This window comes from Ischnura elegans, chromosome 1 (assembly GCF_921293095.1).
Source record: "Ischnura elegans chromosome 1, ioIscEleg1.1, whole genome shotgun sequence".
Classification (NCBI taxonomy): domain Eukaryota; kingdom Metazoa; phylum Arthropoda; class Insecta; order Odonata; family Coenagrionidae; genus Ischnura; species Ischnura elegans.
The window spans coordinates 39,571,930-39,592,039 of record NC_060246.1 but is presented as its reverse complement, the minus strand read 5'-3'; the positions used below and the strand labels follow the sequence as shown (position 1 = coordinate 39,592,039).

Below are 20,110 nucleotides of genomic sequence, written 5' to 3'. Positions count from 1 at the left end.
GGAAGAACTAACTTCACATACCTACGTTCATTGGTTTCTCTGGTATCGTAGTTGGTTGGAATTCCGTCGTGATGCTTGTGAAGTAGTTTTACATTTTATAGAATTATTATAGATATAATCGTTTCTGCTGGCGAGCTGCCGTCATATTGAGAGTTGGCTATAATTCTTATGGTATGATGTCTAGCAATCAGGCGTGTAGTAGTTATTAAAGTCGAGTATCAGTGGCTTACGTTTTATATAGGAACTGGTTCGTCCTTCGGCCATTACCCGATATGAAATGTTGGAATAAAATCTGTCACAGACGCTCCAAGTACTTCCTATTCGGTGGGATTTCTCCTTAATTCTAATCTGAATTCATATCCTGCTTCTGAAAAGTGTAATGTCGTAGTGTATTTACGAAGTGCAAGTAAGTATGAATTTATTCTTATGAGCTATACGTGTTCAATATTTACATTTTAGGTTTAATTTTGTAAGTGGTATCCAATCTCATATTCTTTCAAATTCTAATTTCTCATTAAGTTTCTCTGGATCATAGACGGCTTGTTGATTCAGGAGTGTGTATACTACCGTTTTACAATGAATTTGAGGGATAAAAGTTAATTAGTTATCCGTATTTGCGAGAAATTTCAGGTGATTATTTCTCCCTTTCGTGCTGGTTTCGTTCATTCAATTTCAACTATTATTGTGATCCACTGGTTTTCAATTTTTGTAATATTTTGCTCAGGATTATATTTGTAGTACGGTTGATTTGTTTGTTTGCACTTTTACTTTTCCGCATACGTAAGCGTTTATTTTTTTTCCATATTGTGTTTTGTAGAATATAGCTGTGTATTTACCATAGTTAATTTTTAAGTAACTCTGGAAATTAACATATGCCTGTTTTCATTGCAAAGGTAGTTATCGAAGATGGTTTCTACAAGACTGTCAAGCATAATTGCTGGTGGGAGCAACACCACAAGTGTCTCGAACAGCAATACTAATGATATTGCTGCGGAGCCGGGACCCTCCAAGTCCACCCGACACAACGTACCCCCTCAGGGTAGCATATCCGATAGTAATGTGGAAATCGTAGGCGTGTCTTCATCTGTGAACATTCTCTCTCTGCCAGAAGAAATATTTGAGAAAATATTTAGACATATGTCCTTCAAGCAAGTTGGACAGTATCGCCTCGTAAGTAGAGTAAAAAGAAGTCTTGTTAACGTGTAAAAGAGGGCACCTACCAGTAACGTTACTATCTAATATTACCTACTGTAATTAACTTCATTTACCCTTTCCATGTATTTTCCTCTAATAGTTACTTTCTGTCGTCTGTATTCTATTTCTACTCTGTAATCTGAAATTCTAATTTGTTCTGTGTTATACCGATTATACTGATCAAATGTTTATTATTAGTTAATAGCTGAGCATAAGTCAAAGCAGCCTTGATCGAGTCACTTGCCATAAGGGGCTCCATTTGTGTAATAACACAAGCTTGCGAATTTCCCTTGGCATGCTGGATGGCAATGGCCCTGATGAATAGAATATTTATGAGTCTATACATATTCTATTTACCATTAAAATGATTGAATAAATTAATGTTTTTTACAAGTCAGTCTCAAAAAACTAATTGTTTAATCTTTTTAGGGAATTAGGTTGGAATATAGTGGGTTAATTCAAAATTATGTTTCGCCTTGTGTCAAAAAATAACAACTGTAGTGCCAGGTATATATGTGTTGTAATTTGAATTTTACTGGATTAATTCACAATTAAATCCTTAGCTTAATGATGAGAAATTGAAGTCTTATAAAGAGCCAATATCTCCTGTTGATAACAGAAGTTATGAACACATGTGGAACTGTAGAATGTACACATATTATGTCCTTGAACTTGCTCGTTAATTGAATTATTCTCTGTTCATTTTATCTTAGCGGGTGAGCTGCTGTGGCGAAAGCAAGTGGGTGCCAGGGGAAAGAAAGTTTCTTGATTGGTGACTTTCCCCTTGCCAATAGGGTAGTTTCCTTCATCAAAGAAAATGACAGGAATTGATTGCAATTCGTTACTCACCCTTAGGGTATTCATAATATTCAAATTATTTTGCTTTAGAAATCCCAGTTTAGACGAATGTTAATGGTCAATTTAAACCTCATTTGAAAAAGGCCAGATTGACACCCATGCGATGCCACTCCACATGACATTACAGGGACCTAGATTCTATAGGAGTAGATAGGAGTTTCACATTGTCTGAGATTACCATTGCATGCATGAGACACAGAGCTCGGGGAAACATCTGTTATTAATCACTTATTAAAATTGCCTATGGTCTGAAAGTTTCCTTCGTTTGATAAGGTATTAATAATCCTTATTAAAGCCAAGTGCTACCTGCTAGCAGCCTGCATCGCAGCGGTGCTCATAGCCTCGCACAAAGGTGGCCTCACTTTGCGGCAGCGGGAACCAGAATGACGTCACACGGGCTTTTCCCAGTATTTGTACTTAGCTGTCGCATTTTCGCGCGCTTGTAAATATTCACCTTTCATTTAATTGGGAAAAATAGATATCGTGATTTAATAATCTTAAAGCGTGAAGTACGTACCCCAGGAGTAATAATCTTTCGATTTAGTCAATAAATAAATAATAGGAATCCACCCTATTAGCAAACAGCAGATGTGATCTCAGTCAGTTGCTCTCAGACCTCAGTTGAGTGAACATCGTGAAACTGCTCGTGGAGCAGTGTTGGCAAACCTCATGTGTCATCCTTGCATGTCTTTAAGTATGCCTTTCACCAACAGTGCCTACATTTGGCATGCTTGGTATGTATATTTGGCAACATTAAGTTTGCTCCTCCTCTCTCTCTTGGTACTACCCCTACCCATTAGGGAAGCCTTCCGAGAATGTGCAAACTCACCCGCAAGCTCACTTGCAAGCATAAAGTGAATAGATTATTGTCTCCAATTTTAAGTTTGGATAAAAGTAGAGTTAATTTATTAATAATCCATCACCAGGTAATTATCATCAAGAGTTTTACTTATAATACCAAAAATACGTCATTTTTAAGATAATTTTATTATAAATTGTGAGCTATTCCTAGTATGATGAAAAATTCATAAATGTAGACATGCCAGTGCAATAATTGACTCCGCGCACCATAAAATTAGCCGTTTTGTCAGTTTCACGAACTTAATATCTCAACCTAGAGAAAACTGCTACGTCCATGCCATTCATCTTGCACAGTAAGTTGCAAACATTAATATAGATCAATATAATGGCTTTTGCATATTTTTAGAACACACATTTTGTTATTAATTAACGAAAAGGTTTAAACATTATCTAGTCCTACAGTTTACCCCAAAGGTAAAAATAACTGATAGAAACACTTTTTTATTTATTTGTAATTTTTCTATGATCTGAAAATACATGATTTATATGTAGCATAACTTATAAACAGGCATTATTAAAATACGCCGGAGTGAATTAATGCTGCATTGCCACGTTTTGCGGGCGAAACTCAAGAAGAGCATTCCAGTGGACTGTGACTGAAACATTTTTCTTGGAGCTTCAGGATACTTTGTGACGTTCAATAAATCAAACTGTCAAATAAATCAGTCATAAGTGGTTAACTTATTACTTAATTTTTCTTTCAGAGAAAGTAGCCCTCTTTTCATTAGTCTAAGAATTTTTCCTCACTAATTCCGCTCAAACCAGAAGATAGAGTGAATGTGAATAATGATTGAAAATCTACCCTCTTAATCTTTTGAGCAGCCTCAAAATGCTATTCCCATTTTCCTGTGGAACACATGTGCACGGTTTCGATGGTTTGCTACCATTAAAACCCATTAATTCCTCTCACCCCGCTCTGCATCCAATCCCTCCCTTGGTGAGTGCAATAGGAAAAACAAGTTTAGGCCGGCCTCAAGGAGACAGCACGAGGGCACAACTTCCCTAAAAATACTTCAGAAAGGTTATACAGGTTTTCAACCCTTACCTGGTTTCTTACCCCTAGGCACAGTTTTGATGATTCGGACTCATTAACCATTTGAGCCACTCACCTCGCTTCCCTTAGCATTTTGCTATCCTTTATTTTACTCCCATCTAGGGTGCTCACATGTTTTCACCTATCTTTGCTGTTTTCCAAGGAGACCTTTAATTTTGGAATTTCTATCTACATTGCTATCCGTTACCCTTCTTTACTTCCATAACCCTTGTCGCTGTTGAAAATAAGTTTCTGCAAGGCTCTTCCAGTTCAGCAAAAAATTCAATGCGAGCGATATGCATTCCATGAAGAAAAGTGTCCTTAAACTGCAAAATCTAAGAACGAGAAGATCCAAGGAGGAAAATCGTGAAAAAGAGAGACCAAAGAACTTGAGAAGCCACGATAGGGAAATTATTGCCAATATTAAGAAGTTTTTTTAAAGTTTTAAGTCATGTGATTCGGTTATAGACTCTAAAAAAGTGGTGTTCAACACAGAATTTGTGTAGGTGTGAGTGAGAAAATGGTACGAAATCTTGTGAAAGAAAGAAGAGAAGGTGCTGATGGTGAGGTGTCTTTGCCAAAAAAATGTGGCTAATGATCACACCTTGTGATTGATGAGTTCACCTATGGAGAGGCAACAAGTGTATGGATTTAACAAGAAAAAAGAATTTCTGACAATTATCAAAGTATTGAATGGGTTGAAGTAATATATAGAGTATTTCCCTGTTGTAAGTCCCAGTAAAATGTTGAGGTGGCTTAAAGGCTGGGGTTATTAAAATTAAAAAATAAGCCCGTGCTACAGGAAAATCCCCAAATGGTAGATCAATGAATGTATTTCCTAAGAACCAATAAAATATTACGAGCGTCAGGCTGGATGGTGTATTATTGCAATGAAACTTGGTGCTGCGCTAAGCATACTGGAGATTACTATTAGATTTAGGACCATAGGGTGGAAGAATTCATGGAATCCATTGTTCGTTTGGTGACTTGGGGGACAAAAGAAGCAGATCTTGCTGTAGTAGCAATGAGGATTGATACGGGGTTTAAATTATTTCAAGGTAAAAATTTTACTTCATTTATTTTCATTACTCATCAGATCAAGTCAAGATAAAAAAATGTTTATTAGTTTTACCATACATGTATATATTAATTGCTATGTCCCCTTGTCATGGCCTGATATCCGCTGTGGTAGTAAAGCAGCCATATTTCTTGCAGTGCATAGTATGTACTATGTTGTTCAAATTGAAGACTAAGAGATAACATTTGATGTATTATCTGTAAGGTAGAGAGATAATGTTTCATGAATTTGTTATTAAGAGATGGATTTCTATTAAAGGATGAAGTATGGTTTTATTGTCAATGTTATGTAGATGCAAATACTTAAGAAATGGGTAGAGTACATTGTTTTTCTTTGAGCCGCGGTCGGAGGAGCAGGCTTAATGGGATAGCACGCCTTCTCCGGTTGAAGAGCCTTGCTACCCTGGAACTGGCACTGGCCCGGTGCGGCTTCAAGTGGTAACACGACATTAATAGAATTTATTAACATTCACGAATGCATAGTAATATTTTAATAGATTATGGGTCATAGAAAAATAAAAAACTGTTTCTATTAGTTTTATTTTTTCTTTCGTGGTAAACTATAGGACTAGATAGTGTTTAAACATATTCGTTAATTAATAACAAAATGCGTGTTCTAAAAATATCCAAAATCCATTATGTTGATCTACATTAATGTTTGCTACTTATTGAGCAAGATGAATGGTGTGGACGTAGTGGTTTTCCCTAGGGTGAGTTACGAAGTTCATGAAGTTGAAAAAACAGCTAATTTTATTGTGCATGGAGTCGTTTATTGCTCAAACATGTCTACATTTTTGAATTTTTTGTAACACAAAAAATTAATTAGAATTTATAATAAATTGTCTTTAAAATAGCATATTATTCATTTTTATAGCATGCACAGAAGCTAAGGTATAAATTTGCAAAGTACAGCAGCACATCATTTTGACACCAACAGTAATTTGAGAAGAAATAATGGATTACCAGTCGATTGACTCGTCTGTAAACAAAAAAGGAAAACTAGATCAATTAGTGTGAAAAAAATCAAATGAAGTGGAGCATGCTTTGTTCAAACAAGTGCTGTGTTAAGGAAGGACCTCATATTTTTAGTGCCACGGAATGGGAGTGTGACAAGTTGAAATATCTAAATTTTAGAATGGAAATACCTTGAATTTTCCAGGGACTGACTTCTAAATTACATTATTTTCCTTTCTCAACTCTTTTGCTGCACTATGAAAAAGAATGTGTGGTCACCACATAGATGTTTTAGGTGACTAAGTATAAACTTTTATAACAGTTAAACATCACCAGGTCTGAAGATGGCAAAAAGCTTCTATCATTCACATTCCTATTTGTGAGACTTTTCAGGGTTAATCTTTGAGCCAGATCTTTTGGCCACATCATGGGCAACTTGTTAACCTCAGACTGGATATTTGGCCTTAATATCTTCAGTGTATCAGTTGTTTGCATTATTGTATAGGAATGGGCTAGCCATATGGCTAGCCCATTCCTATAAAATAATGCAAACAACTCCTTTACAATTCCTATACAATAATGCATTTGGCATGATATATAAGTGATTCCAAGTGAGCAACTTGTAACGTTTATATTTCCTCGTAACTTGACAAAATCTCATTAATACAAATTTCAAACACTTTTTAAGTTCTTCTGGTGAAAACATCGGGAGTGATGGCATCACTACCATACTCTATTCTCTCTTCCACGCCGTCAACAACAATTGTCGTCCATTGTAGTTTTGTTGTCCATTATCACCTGACTCCCTGCCGTCTTTACTCATCAACATTAAAAATATTACAAACTCTTTTTTATGGTCAGGGTATTGTAATGGAATTGTTTTAATCAATCAGCATGTGTGTTAAAACATTTTTGGTGAAGTACATATGCAATCAGTATATTCACCCAGGATCTAAGTAGTATTCAAATCACTGCAGTTACTCCTGCCGCCATATGATAATGGAAATATATTTGTTCTGGTTTATGGAAATTAGATTGAGATTGCTATCAAATAATTTATAGTTGATGGTATTTTATTGGTTAAAATACTTGTACTTCTCTGACTTAATTTCTATTTGACTACAGATTTTTTATTTAAAAAATAGAGTTGATTGTGTTTAATAATGAAAGAGTTTCTGAGAATTATTTGTAAAAATTGTTATTATCATTTTTCAGGTATGCCGACAGTTTGATCGCATTTGTGGTTCTATTTTGAACTCAACTTTCCAGCGTCTGCAGAACCAAATGCTTCAACGATTTCAGGGTATCAAGTCAAAAATGCCACGTAGAGAATCTGCAAGACGCAATCATCCATTGGCCTGCGAGTCTGATATTATTGAAACTTTGCATATGCGTCTTACCTTATTGCAAATGTCCTTTGGGAAGCATATAGAAAGGAAGCATTGCTGTTTTTTTGCTGGAGAGGTGATATTTTTTATCATAATTTGATTGCTTTGATTAAAATTGTTTCATACAAAAGACAATCATAATGTAAATTTGTCATCTGTCATCAGTTCTATTCTCATGATGGAGTAGAGTCTCTTGGATTTTGGAGTACCAAATTCATCTTTTAGATGAAACATCAAAGTGGGACCTCTTGGGGCCTTTCATCCAGACAGATGATTCACATTTATGTACCTTCCCTTCATTTGTCTATATGCCTACAATAGGGTAGTTTCCTTAATCAAAGAATACGAATAGCATTGGTTCCAATTAGTTACCTACCATTAGTGTATTTATAATATTCAAATTATTTGGTTTTAGAAATCCCAGTTTAGACGAATGTTAATGGTCAATTTTAACCTTATTTGAAAAAGGCTAGATTGGCGATGCCACTCCATGTGACTTCACAGGGACCTAGATTCTATACGAGTAGATAGGAGTTTTACATCGTCTGAGATTACCAATGCATGCATGAGGCACACAGCTCAGGGAAACATCTGTCAATAATCACATATTAAAATTGCCTATGGTCGGAAAGTTTCCTTTGTTTGATAAGGTATTAATAATCCTTATTTATGCCAAACACTACCTGCTAACAGGGTACTCTACGCTACCGCCATGCTCAGCAGCAAGCAGCCTGCATCGTAGCGGCGTTCATAACCTCACATGCAGGTGACCTCACACAGCAGCAGCCAGACGACACTTGGGCTTTTCCCAGCATTCATACTTAGCTGTCCCGTTTTCGTGCACTTGAAATTTTTCACTTTTCATTTAATTACAAAAAATAGATATCATCATTTAAAAATCTAAGTGCGTGAAATACTTACACCAGGATTTAAAAAATCTCTTGATTTTGGCAATAAAAAATAATAGGAAACCACCCTGTTCTCTCCTCTATCACCCTTTTGCAGAAGTTTTGCTACCAGCCTACAGTGGGTGATATTTTTTTGCAATGTTTGCTTGATTTAGAAAGCCATAGAGTTAAATGCTGGTAATGAGGATGCAAGTTCTCTATTATGCAATACAATAAGTCAGTTTGATCTCGGATGCTTTCTGGGTTGCATGAAATTCAGGCATTGGTGAGCCCTACATTAATACCCTACAAAATACATTTCCTCGACTAAGTTTTTTATGAAACCAGATCAGTTGCTTTACAATGAGTTTCCACCATTTGTAACTACAGTGAAACTCCCTTATAATGATCGGAAGGAAATCCCACCTATGGTGAGGTGAGTTTGTGGTCGCTTGGACTATCCCATGATCGCTAATGTTAATGTCCCAGCATGTGACGATTTCTAATGATACAATATCCCTGCTAATATGAAGTATTCTTTGGTCCCTTGAGGAATTATTTCCTCTTTCATAAAGAAATTCATGCCATCTTCGCTACTTAACTGTTCCTTACCTTATCATCAGTTCTCACAATTGGCTATCACCACATATGTATATCTACCGTTGATATTAAAATCCTTCTCTTTACAACCATTTGATGGAAAGGATGGGACAATGGTTAATTTTTATGGATCTGTTGCTTAAATAAAAACGATTGATGGAATATTAACTGGAAATCCTGTGGTGAATATAGCAAAATCCTTCATTATGTACATAGCCAAATCCTCTTTGTTACGAAATAGAAAAATGGCCCCTTGAAATTCATTATAAGCAAGTTTTACTGTATGTAAAATTTTTGAGAGAATAATACGGCTAGCAATGCTGAAGAATAAATGAAGACCATTTCAAGTCTCTCTTTGACCCGCAAAGCAAACTTGCTGAGAGACACCATGGTAGGATTTTTTGTGTTTTGGTGAATTATTCATCTTAATTATTTATCCCTTGAGGCCATTGCTCAACATTGACTGATAGCCATGTGTGTGTCTCTGACATTGTTCTCTGCCTTAGTTTCTTCTGTTAGGCTGGATAAGACCATAAAGTTTAAAATTAAGTTGAATTTGAAAATTTACAGACTGGTGAAAGGGAGAAATCTAATTAATTAGAAATTAGGATTTTGGTATCATCATCATTTGCCATCAAGAGCATTTATTAAAAAAAATAAACACTGCTGTTAATGATTCATAAGTGAGTAAGTTATTGATCAATAAACAAGTGAATTAGAAAAGAATATTGTCACATTTTCGTGCATGAATGAAAAATAAGAGATTAAAAAAAAGAAATGGTTGCATTGCCAATGCTGTAAGCTAAGAATTTTTATAATGGAAATTTCGATTGAATGCGATTGTAGATGAAAAACGAGTGGAAGAAATGCCAGGAGACAAAATAAGCAAGAAAACTCCCAATTTAGAAAAGAAACAATACCTAATGAAAGATGGAAATGCAAAGTCGAGTTGTACAATTCATTACCGATAGACATACGGAATATGTATATTAATGCCTCAAAGAGAGCGAAACAAATCATAGCATCACTAAAGAACATATTTGAAAGGAAAGGTATATTCATGGAAGTGTTTATGAAGTGAAGGATGCTGCTTAATCTTCTTAGACTTAAGTATGATAAGTCTGATTGACAGAATTTGCAGTACGTTTATAATTATAATAAACAGCTAATCTCTGTGTCAGTATTCAAAGGTTTAAGGCATCCGCTTCTTTTAATCTCTCAATAATTTCAAACACTAAAATGGTGAAAGAGTTATTGGTGGTAATCATATGTGCTATAATTTAGTTTGATAATGTTTTTGGATACAGTTTAGTTGGATAATGTTTTTTCATATGATCTACCATTTAATTTATAATTACTGAATTGTAGTAAGGTGTTTAGTTATCGTTTTTCAAATAACAGTGAATTATTTTTTGGCCTAAATTCAGATTTTGGATGAAGTGTACCGAATCCTTCATTACATAAATGTCACTCCAAAATTGGCAAGACCTTATAAGGTAACTGATGAGCTGTTTGATCTGTCCACCATGGCCATGGAGTATTTTAAGGAACACATTGAACCAACACTGCCTGAAATACCTTATTTTGGAGCTGACTTCTTGGACTTCACTGGCACATTTGCCTGTAAGAAAATCTCTTGAGAATGAGTTCACTGTCTCTGCTATTTGATTTCATGGGAGACCCTCATTGTACCCTCCATTTATTCCAGCGGCTCCTTCAAATAAGATCTCATCATCGTATTTATGCCTTCAGTCACCGAACAATTCGTCAAGCAGGGATGAATTACTGCATGGAGCAGTTGGCACCAACAATATAGCTGGCGGACTTTGTGGTATTGGAGCTAGTAGCAGTCAAGATGATCGCTTTTCTGATACTACCTTGCCACCTAACAATTGTGTTTTAAGAAAGCGTATTCGATTTATACGCCAAGAAATGAAAAGGTATGGAGCCATATTTTTATCAGTTTACCGTATGAATTTAAGACATTATGTTTGCAGTTGCAATGTGTGGCAGATAGTTTTATAAGTTTATGTGCAGTAAAAAAATTGTGTATAAATTATGTATTTTATATATTTCCTGACCAAAAAATGAGGAAAAGAACTAGTTGCCATTTAAAAAAATAATTTATAATTTACTTTACACCAGGTATACAAGCCAGTTATCTACTTTGCGAAGAGACCTCAGAGCTTGTAAGGGAAAAATTGCTGAGCAGCAGAACCAAATATTGGAATATGCTACACGTCTTGATGAGAATGACAAAAAGAATGAAGAAAATTCCCGAAAATTTAGTACATTACTTCAGGTAAGTTACCTTGGGGGGAAAATATGAGATGGACTGCGTATTTCATTATCAATAAAAAGAAGCTGCTCAAGTAAGAAACCATATCAGGCTGAACTTGGGACACTCTTTAAATTCAATTTTTTTCTTCAATGGACTCGGGTAGCAATGTGCCATTGTCATTGTAATGCAATTGTTGCCATGATCATGACTCTTTATAATTGCAAATCATGACCAGCATGTAATTAGTACATTCATCAGTGGAAGTTGCAGCATATTGAATGTCAAAGTCTGATGATAGTTCAGTCTGGTAGTGAAAAATCTTACAGTAGAGACTCATATACGAACAACCATATTACGAAGTTGTCGTTATTATGAAGCATATCATTGGTCACAGCAGAAAGGCCAATTCAATCTATAGTAAAATAAATGTAATTACGAACATCATCCCTGGTCACGGCAGTTACAAAAACAACTTTACTATTAAGTTCCTCATTTAAGCAACGGCATTTAGATGAATAAACACTGTGCTAAGTTATAATCATTGAGCTGCATTTAAGTTCTTGCTGCACACTGTGCCCAAGAGTGTCAATTATGGTTCCTTCTTCAGTAGGAGATACTTCAGTATACATGCAACATCATATAATAAGCTTCACTACTGCTCATAAACTGCACTTAGAGTAAGTCATCTTCTCATGAACATTCGATTTACTAACTTTCAGAGATACAAACATTTGATTTGATTCAAAGGTGCCCAAAATTTCAAATTTGGCACCTTTCGAGTTGGCCGATGCGACGCCTGTGTCTTCTCTTTGCTCGCACACACACTTTGAACATAATCTGAACAAAGTATTATTTAATCAGTTGTGAAGTCAATAGCTGTTCATCGCTCTTCCATCCTGTGGAGAGTGATTTATTATATTTTATTTTTTTTGCACCAGCTGTGCAGAAAGTTTTTCTTCATAGAGAAAGCCAAACATGAGTTTTTATTTATACCTATCCCTGAATCTTGCATATGCAGAGGAACCTCGTTAAAGCGAGCATGGGCTATTGCGAGACACCCACCATTACGAGAGATAGCTGGATCACTATCAATTGACCCTAAGATTAGCATGTAGAGATGTGCGAATAGTATCTGCGAATACACGAATACTAGAAAGTATTCGATATTTGAGGTCTCGAATAATTATGCTAAAGGTACGCTCTCGAATACTTTGAATTTCGCGCCGTGCACTGTCTCACTCTGTCTTTGGTACACTCGGAAAAGAAGAACTCTAGTCGTTTAGTGCATGCAGCGCCGTAATAGGCAAGTTGACGAACTACATCAAATTTGCGGATTTGAGCAGTGAAAAGAGTTCAGCGTAGGGAACCGAAAATGATTGGGTGAAAAAATCCTAAAATCCCCGGTTTCCCCCACCAGGAGAACCTCAGTGCCGTGGGATAGCAACATTAGGGCATTTCCCACGATCCGCTATCCCCCTCCATTCAGCACTCGCCTCACCCACTCTGACCCTTTCCCCTTCTCCGAAATCAAACAAAAGGTCCCAGCTCGTGCAGGGATCGTATTACGAAGACCTTAGCTTCGAAAAAAATATCAACTTACACGAGAACAATAAAAACGTGTTTCACGCCCTACCCCATTTTCTCACCCACTGACCTTTTTCTGGCTACCTACCTCGAAGTTCCCCATTTCTGGAGGTCAACTGCTGCATGAGTATCATGGGATAGTTACATTAGCGCATTTCCCAAGATCCGCTATCCCCCCCCCCTCCTCTTAGGCTTTCCTCTTCTTTGAAATAAAAAAAAGGTCCCAGCTCCCGCAGTGATCATACGAGTATTACAAAGACCTTAGCTTCGAAAAAATATCAAGTTACACGAGAACAATAGAAACGTGTTTCGCGCCCCCCCTTTTCTCACCCACTGACCTTTTTCAGCCTACCTGCTTCTAAGTTCCCAGTTTCTGGAGGTCAACTGCTGCATGAATCACCTATAAGCCCAAAAGGTGTCTAACCATGACTTTCGGCAATTGATATTACACCTTTATTGGAATGAAATATTAGTAATGTGCGAGTAATTTAAAAAAGAATAAGTCCAAATGCGACGCATTTCTGACTTTATTTAAGCATTTCATGCGAGGAAATAAATGTTAAAATATGACTGAGACTTAGCATTCCGGCGAGACTCGATATGAGCAGCAGAGCTTTTCGGAAGTTGATGCTGTATTTTTTTCCGAAAACATATATCAAGTTACAATTTATGAGTTGTGCTATAAATCTCTATTGTTACAGTCAAAGACGAAGGGATATTTTCTCGGGGTATTTGGTTTCTCCCTGCTAGCAATTCGAATTCATCTGCTTATCTCGTTTGAACTTCCAAAGATGGACTGAAAATAATTTGAGAAAATCCGGTGGAGAAGCGCGTGTAATTTTGCATGCCTGCCCACGTGATGCTGCCTTTGCCTTGGATCTACTATTATTTTGAGAAGTGGATATTACATATCTTCCTATTTTTTCTTCAAAGTTTTAAAAAAACAAAGGCACCCGAGGAATGCAGAACATGAAGAGTTAGAAGGAGCTTTGTTCGGGTGATTTTGCCCACTTCAATCTGCGGGAAGTACTGAGAAAGGGGCTATGCTTAAGGCTAAAGTGGAGTATTTCAGTGATAGATTGAGAATCGAGAACTTCAAGTGTTCGGAAGGTTGGTTATTCTAATTTAAAGCACGTAAGCGTTATCTCCCTTGATAATTGCTGGTGATGCCTGCAGTGTGAACCCGAAGGCATGGAAGAAAGTACTCCGATCCTGGTGGAATATCTTAGGTAGTAGTCCCCGCGTGATATAACGCAGACAAAACTGAACTCTTTTACAACCTACACCCTGACAAAACCCTTGCAGTACAGGTATTTCTTGCAATGATACTTCTAGATGCAGGGAATACCCGTTGTTAGTGATGACATATACGAAAAGCTGATGCTACACCTTTAGTTTATTTAATTTAAAAAAGTCTGCAGTCTTTTTCATGTTTTGCAGTCATTATCGAGAATGTTAAATCAATAAATTCATACTCGTAAGTTTTGTTGGCCTAAAGGTCCATCAGATGCATATGCTTTTTCATTTTTTTGTTGCTTATCTTACCTATGCGTGTTATATTGGTTGCAGTTTCTTGCGGCTTGTTTTGCTTAAGTGACATCACCATAATATTTGCGTTATATTATACCTAGAATAATATCAAGGTATGTAATATCTTTTCTTAAATTACCAATTTTAAATCAAATCGTTTTTATTGCAGTGACGTGGATACACATGACTTCGCAGGCAGATTAAATAAAATACATATAATAAATCGCTCTCCACAGGATGGAAGAGCGGGCAAAATAGCACTCAAAATGGAATTTTTTTTAAACATAGGCAATTTTAATCACATCATTAAGAATGTTTTGTGGATGGATAGGGTAGATAATGAAGATATTACATTGGATGATAGAAAAGGTTTCCGAGACAGGATCATTCTATCACCTTCGAACTTCTTTGTCTGCAGAAACAAATGCAATATGTTATTTCAAATAACTTCGGCGAAATATACGGGAACAATAAACATACACTAATGGAAGCATTTGATGCATTAAATTACCGGCATACTGTTCTATCAGTAATAGTTTGAATTTTCAGCAGAAAATATCAAAATAAAAGATTGATCACATAAATGCACAACGTACAAATAAAAATGGCTTCGTCGGTCGTGCAATGGGATAATGTTGACTAAGCAATGCTTTGCATGATTTTTATTGTGTACGGTGCTTATAAAATGAATGGCTATTATTTAGGTAAGGAAATTTAGTGATGCAACAAAAACATTGCCTTTCGTCTGGATCTATGCTTAAGTTTATCGGATAGAAATGTCTCCGTTGTCACACCAATCCTGTTCCTCTATAAGTGTTGGCAATGGGTTTATAGGTTCTTATTTGCTCCATCTCCGGTAAAACGACAATTCCCTATAGTGAGAGTTTATTTGAGCACCGTTGGGTCTCATTTTACTGAGGTTGCACTGTACTTCTCATGTAGCCATGTGCAAAACAGAAATGAGCTCAACTGATTCATTAAGAGTAAGGTCATTCTCTATTTTTTTGGCTGTACCATGAATATGAAACCTATTCTACTGACCTATCTTAATTTACACTCTTCGAGATAGAATGTATGTGCTCATTTATTCTTTTCTTTGGTATGATAGTTATTCTTTTACTTTTCTTTCTTGTGTGAGATCAAGGACATCTCTCTACTCCAGAGTTTCTTGGTTCTTTTTGTGGTCACCTTAATCAACGAATGTTCCTCTTTCTTATTTTTAGGAATTGAACAAATGTAAAACAGAGCTTCAATATTGGCGTTCTAAATCTCCTGCCGTGCCTCCTATGTGTAGTACATGTGGGAAAGCTATTCTTCCTGGTGAAGAATCAAACAGAGTGTCAGAGCTTCAGCCTTTGTTGCGGGATCCTGCGCTGTTGACTCTAGAAGGGCCAGAAGAAGGTGCTGAAGGAGTGTTACCGGAGGAGGAAGGAGCCGTTGTAGCTCTACCTCGGAAAACACCAGATGAAGGTGGAGTTCCTCTGGTGAAAGGAGTAAAAGGAAATGAGAAAACAGGTAGTGCTTTAGAAACGGTCTCTGTTGGAGATTTTGTGCCTATTGCTGGCACAAGCCGTGGCATAGGAATGGAAGAAGATTGGGAGGTCACTAGTGCTCTATCCCCTCGACATTCATCATGTGTTCCCACTTCATGGGGTGAGCGCTCTTTTGACCAAGATGGAGGAGCAGAATTAAAGAGGAAATTGTCTAAAATAACCAACTCTCAGTCATTGTCTGAGGAAGAAACTCCATATTCTGGAGGATCGGGAGGAAAATCCAGTGAGGCAAAGAAACCTCGAAGGCTAAAAGGCCGCAAACGTGCAAAAGTTTAATTTAATTGGAACATATGTGGGTTGGTCATACTTTCTTATGCAACCTTGCAATTTTCATTATGTTGAGCAGGGTTGCCAAGTGTTTTAGTTGGCTTTTTGTGTTGTTTTTTGTAATCTGCTCATTACAGTGGTATTTGTGCAGTCAGGAAAATTTGAAATACTATGAGAATACATTATCGAAAGTAATCTGATGGTTGAAAATTGTTTGTAAAATGGTGGGTAAACATCCTGTTAGTGACTGCATCACTGTGGTTTAACACTTTTGATAGATATATTTATCTTCCATGTTGATTTGGATTGAATCTACCATTTTTTTATATTCTCTCAGTCTAAACTCCTTGCTATTCTTGCAGATTAATGTAATTTGATTTGAGAGTAGATTTTTTACGTATGTTGTATAGACTGACTTGCATGCAATGCAATATTATTGAACTGTAAAAATATGAATATATGCCTTATATATGACAGATAACGAAGTTTATTTTCAGTTTTAATATAATTTGAATTTTTTCAAGAAAGTGAATTTCATGAACTATACCAGCACCACAAATACATTAAGGAAACTACACTTTTCTCTTGAGAGAAAATTCTTTGCATGTGCTATTGTCTTCTCATCATTCTTGTAAGGGTTTGTAATAGTAAATGTGTTGTGTGCAGAAAGAAATCAAAATATGTGTTTCGTTTTTGTGCTGTCATCCACCTCAGGAAAAAAAACAAGAAAAATCATTTTCAATTTATAATTATCTTCCTTGTTTGGTTTAAATTTCTTCTATTTATTGCCATGTCATCATCTCTAATCTATTGCGTAGTTAATTGAAGAGGTTAATAAGAAGGGCTTCAGTGAATAGAGGAATGCATTATTATTTATGTATGAAAAGTGACTATCAGTAAAATTAATATTCTACATTTTTCATAGCCTCTGGAGTTCTATTTAGTTGAAAATGTTTGCATCTGTGAAGTATATGGTGTGAGACGTTCAGTAATGCTTGAGATTTATCATCTGCCAAATGTATGTGTTGTCAACTCTGTAAGCAATGTAGTCCTAATTTTAAAATGCTTGACAATTATTCCTTTGCATTTCAAGTACTTTGATTTATTCATTCGTAATTATTGGGTGGCTTTCTTTATTCTGTTAGTGATTATGTTTTGGGCATTTGTTTATTGTAAAAAAAACCTCAAGTGCTGTATCATTTTTACTCTTGTGACTTTAATTTTCAAGGTAAGCTGTTTCCAGCATTAGACTGATTCCACTGCCTAAGTTTGATGTTAGTGATAAGCCTTGGGACTTGCAAATGTCACAGTTTAAAATCCGCATGTTAAATTTAGGATTTGCATTATAATGACACCTTTTTATTCGGAGTACCTATTTTTAAGAAGAAAAAGGCCGCAAGAGCATTATTTGCAGCAAATTTGATGGTGATATTATTGATTAATCGAAAGCGCATTATAACTTCTGCAAATCTATCATAAAGGGGCCTTTTCTCATGTCACAATGATTAAGTGATGCACTTTGGAGAAACACCTTGAATTGATATCCTTAATCCTGACCACAAAGGCAGAAAATTTGCACTGCCTCTGCCTTCTAGACTGTGAGACTGTGATAATCTACTCATGCATTAAAAACCAAAATGTTTTTCTTCTACTTCAAAAAATCTGATCTGATCAAGAGTATTATTTCATGTTGGCTGTGCCTTCGTATTTCACAATTCTTTTATTGAATACTGGAAAATTCATTCTTGTTCTCTTTTTGTTTTTCAATCTGATTCACAATGTAACTGTATAGTGTATGTAATGATAATTAATGCCTTCCTGTAGTTGAACCGTGAATGTTAGAATATGTTGTTAACCTTTTGTTTTGTAAGATTTTGAAGTAATCACTAAATCTGAATTGTAATGTAAGGGATTACTTCCTGTGTGTGCGAACACATGATCTACTTTCACCTTTTGAGAAATGGATTATTGTATACTTGTATTAGATATTGATGTTCATATTGTTACAATGTTAACATTAATACCTCTTAAATTAAAATGTGCATTGGGAAGTAGTTTAATTGAATTGTTATTTTTAGTTTTATCTAGCAGTTTTATATATTAAAACTTATCATTTTATTTCTTTGCGTAATAATACTGTATTTCTCCGAATATAGTCCCCCCCCCCTAATTTTGAGGCTTCAGTTTCGGGAAAAATTTAAAAAGTTGTTTGAATGTAGTTCTCCCCTTTACTTTTACCATGCACATTTTGGGAAAAAAAGAGGGGACTATATTCAGATAAATACGGTGGTAATTTTGTCTTTATTACAAGTGAATTTAGGACTAGATAGTCCTTTCTTACAATTTACTTGTTTGATAGCCACGTACATCCATGCCCCGGATGATGGTAAATTTGCCAAGGCTGGGTTCAAAGCTGCTATCTTTAGGTTGGCAGATGGAGACATTACCCTGGTGCCATAAATTTCAAAAAATAAATTGCAAGATAAACAGATTTGGTCTTCATATTCTTGTGTCATATAAACTTCAAATGGTTTTCTAATTCATTGGTTTCTTGTAAGCGAAATAATAATGGAAAGAATTCATTTTTGTCTTCCTGAAATTCAATTAGAATTCCTACTACATATTTGCTGGGCTATGGCAAATTTAAAATGAATGTCTAACACTTATACCTATGAGCTCACATCTAATTTTTTTAGTAGATTTTTCTGCTATGTGGACTTACATATTGAATTCATAATACCTGTGACAAATCCATAAAAAAATATAAATGACAAAATTTTCAATTGTTAACTTATATTCAGTCTTTCAGTTAATGTTTGCAACAAATGGTTTGTTTAAAAAAAGCCACTATGACCTCAATTAATTTACAGACCACATGATTTTAGAAGGTTGGTTTATGCGATGGATGGGTGGAGTTAGGTATACCAGAGAAACCAATTCAGTTCTTGTAGGTTAACTTTGTAGAACCTCTTAATTGGAAAGAAAAAACTTGCTGCTCTTAACGTTCAAACAAGTAAAGTTTCTATGTGGAATGTAACCAAAAGAGAGATTTCCCTGTAAAAGTGATTGTACTGTCTTTTTGATGAAGCTCTGCATACTAAGGATATTTCTGTTGAAATTTCATTGGCATGAAGCCGTTTAAAATAGCCACCTGTTCATGACCAGGGACTAGTATTATATGATTCATTCCTGTTGCTATAGAAGTAAAAACTATAAAGTAATCCAGCAGAATGCCTGTGGGTGTGTTTGAGACTCAAAGCCAAATGTCTGTTAGACTGAGCTAGTGGGGGTCAACGACTTCAGGCCCGCAAATTGTACTTACAGATGTACACCCCCTAAAACTTTCAGGCTCCAGCCATGACTAACCGACTCACGAGGGTTGCAAGCTGACATAGAACCCATTGTGAAATCATTCCTCATGTTGTGTTGAAAGCTGGCATAGTGCCTTAACTAATATCTATGTGCTGAATGGTGTTTTTTTTTCCTTAAAATGGGACCTTGGATGCAAAGCAAGGATCGGCAAGTTTAGATGGGCTGATTGATTTTCAGAATTTTTCTTTGATCTTGTTTGCTTTTCAATGTATCTCTTCCTCTATTTTTTTTTTTTTTTGAAACTCCAAATGGATCTCCAGAATGATGTGGTTTTCTCAATACTTCAGATAAAGAGCGACATCATGTATATTTTTAGTTTTTAATTTTATCAAAAAGTATGTATGTGAAGAGCATACTAATTAAATAAAAGTTGCTTGTAAAATAATGACAGTGACAACTAGGTTGTTATGCATCTCAAGGAATTTTTCTGTGAAGAGGAGCTGATTCATAGGAATTCTGGATGAAATGTTGGTAAGTATATAAAAAGTAGATAGATCAGCTGATTAACATGTTTACTGGTGTATTCAGGTGGTGAGCACTCTGATAGCAGCTGCAGTATACCTAATATCCTCCTGAATGCAATCACACCAAAACCACAGTGTAAGCTCTGTCATATTTGCTTGTACACTTGCCAACCACTACTTACTTCATTGAGCTCTCATACCTTTTTC

At 35.9% G+C, this 20,110-nt stretch overlaps 1 protein-coding gene across 3 annotated transcripts; it reads left to right on the top strand.

Moving 5' to 3' along the window:
• Positions 1 to 37: 37 nt before the first annotated feature.
• LOC124159196 (F-box only protein 28) lies at positions 38 to 18,121 on the top strand. 3 transcript variants are annotated; one of them, XM_046534850.1, is made up of 8 exons: positions 38 to 171; positions 242 to 406; positions 894 to 1,170; positions 7,193 to 7,441; positions 10,280 to 10,475; positions 10,561 to 10,792; positions 10,998 to 11,154; positions 15,471 to 18,121. In XM_046534850.1, exons 3-8 carry the CDS (start codon positions 907 to 909, stop codon positions 16,074 to 16,076), a joined length of 1,704 nt encoding a protein of 567 aa, XP_046390806.1. In that variant the 5' UTR covers positions 38 to 171; positions 242 to 406; positions 894 to 906; the 3' UTR covers positions 16,077 to 18,121. The 3 variants fall into 3 exon arrangements, with proteins under 3 accessions (XP_046390806.1, XP_046390814.1, XP_046390797.1); XM_046534858.1 differs by having other exon boundaries at positions 38 to 406; positions 898 to 1,170; XM_046534841.1 differs by having other exon boundaries at positions 38 to 406.
• Positions 18,122 to 20,110: the final 1,989 nt, after the last annotated feature.

What these genes read in the sequence shown, in the direction of transcription:
- LOC124159196 (XM_046534850.1), top strand. Translation starts at nt 907, where the DNA reads ATGGTTTCTACAAGACTGTCAAGCATAATTGCTGGTGGGAGCAACACC. An exon ending in CTTCACTGGCACATTTGCCT is followed by an intron (nt 10,476 to 10,560) that starts GTAAGAAAATCT and finishes CATTTATTCCAG; the next exon opens with CGGCTCCTTCAAATAAGATC. An exon ending in AATTTAGTACATTACTTCAG is followed by an intron (nt 11,155 to 15,470) that starts GTAAGTTACCTT and finishes TCTTATTTTTAG; the next exon opens with GAATTGAACAAATGTAAAAC.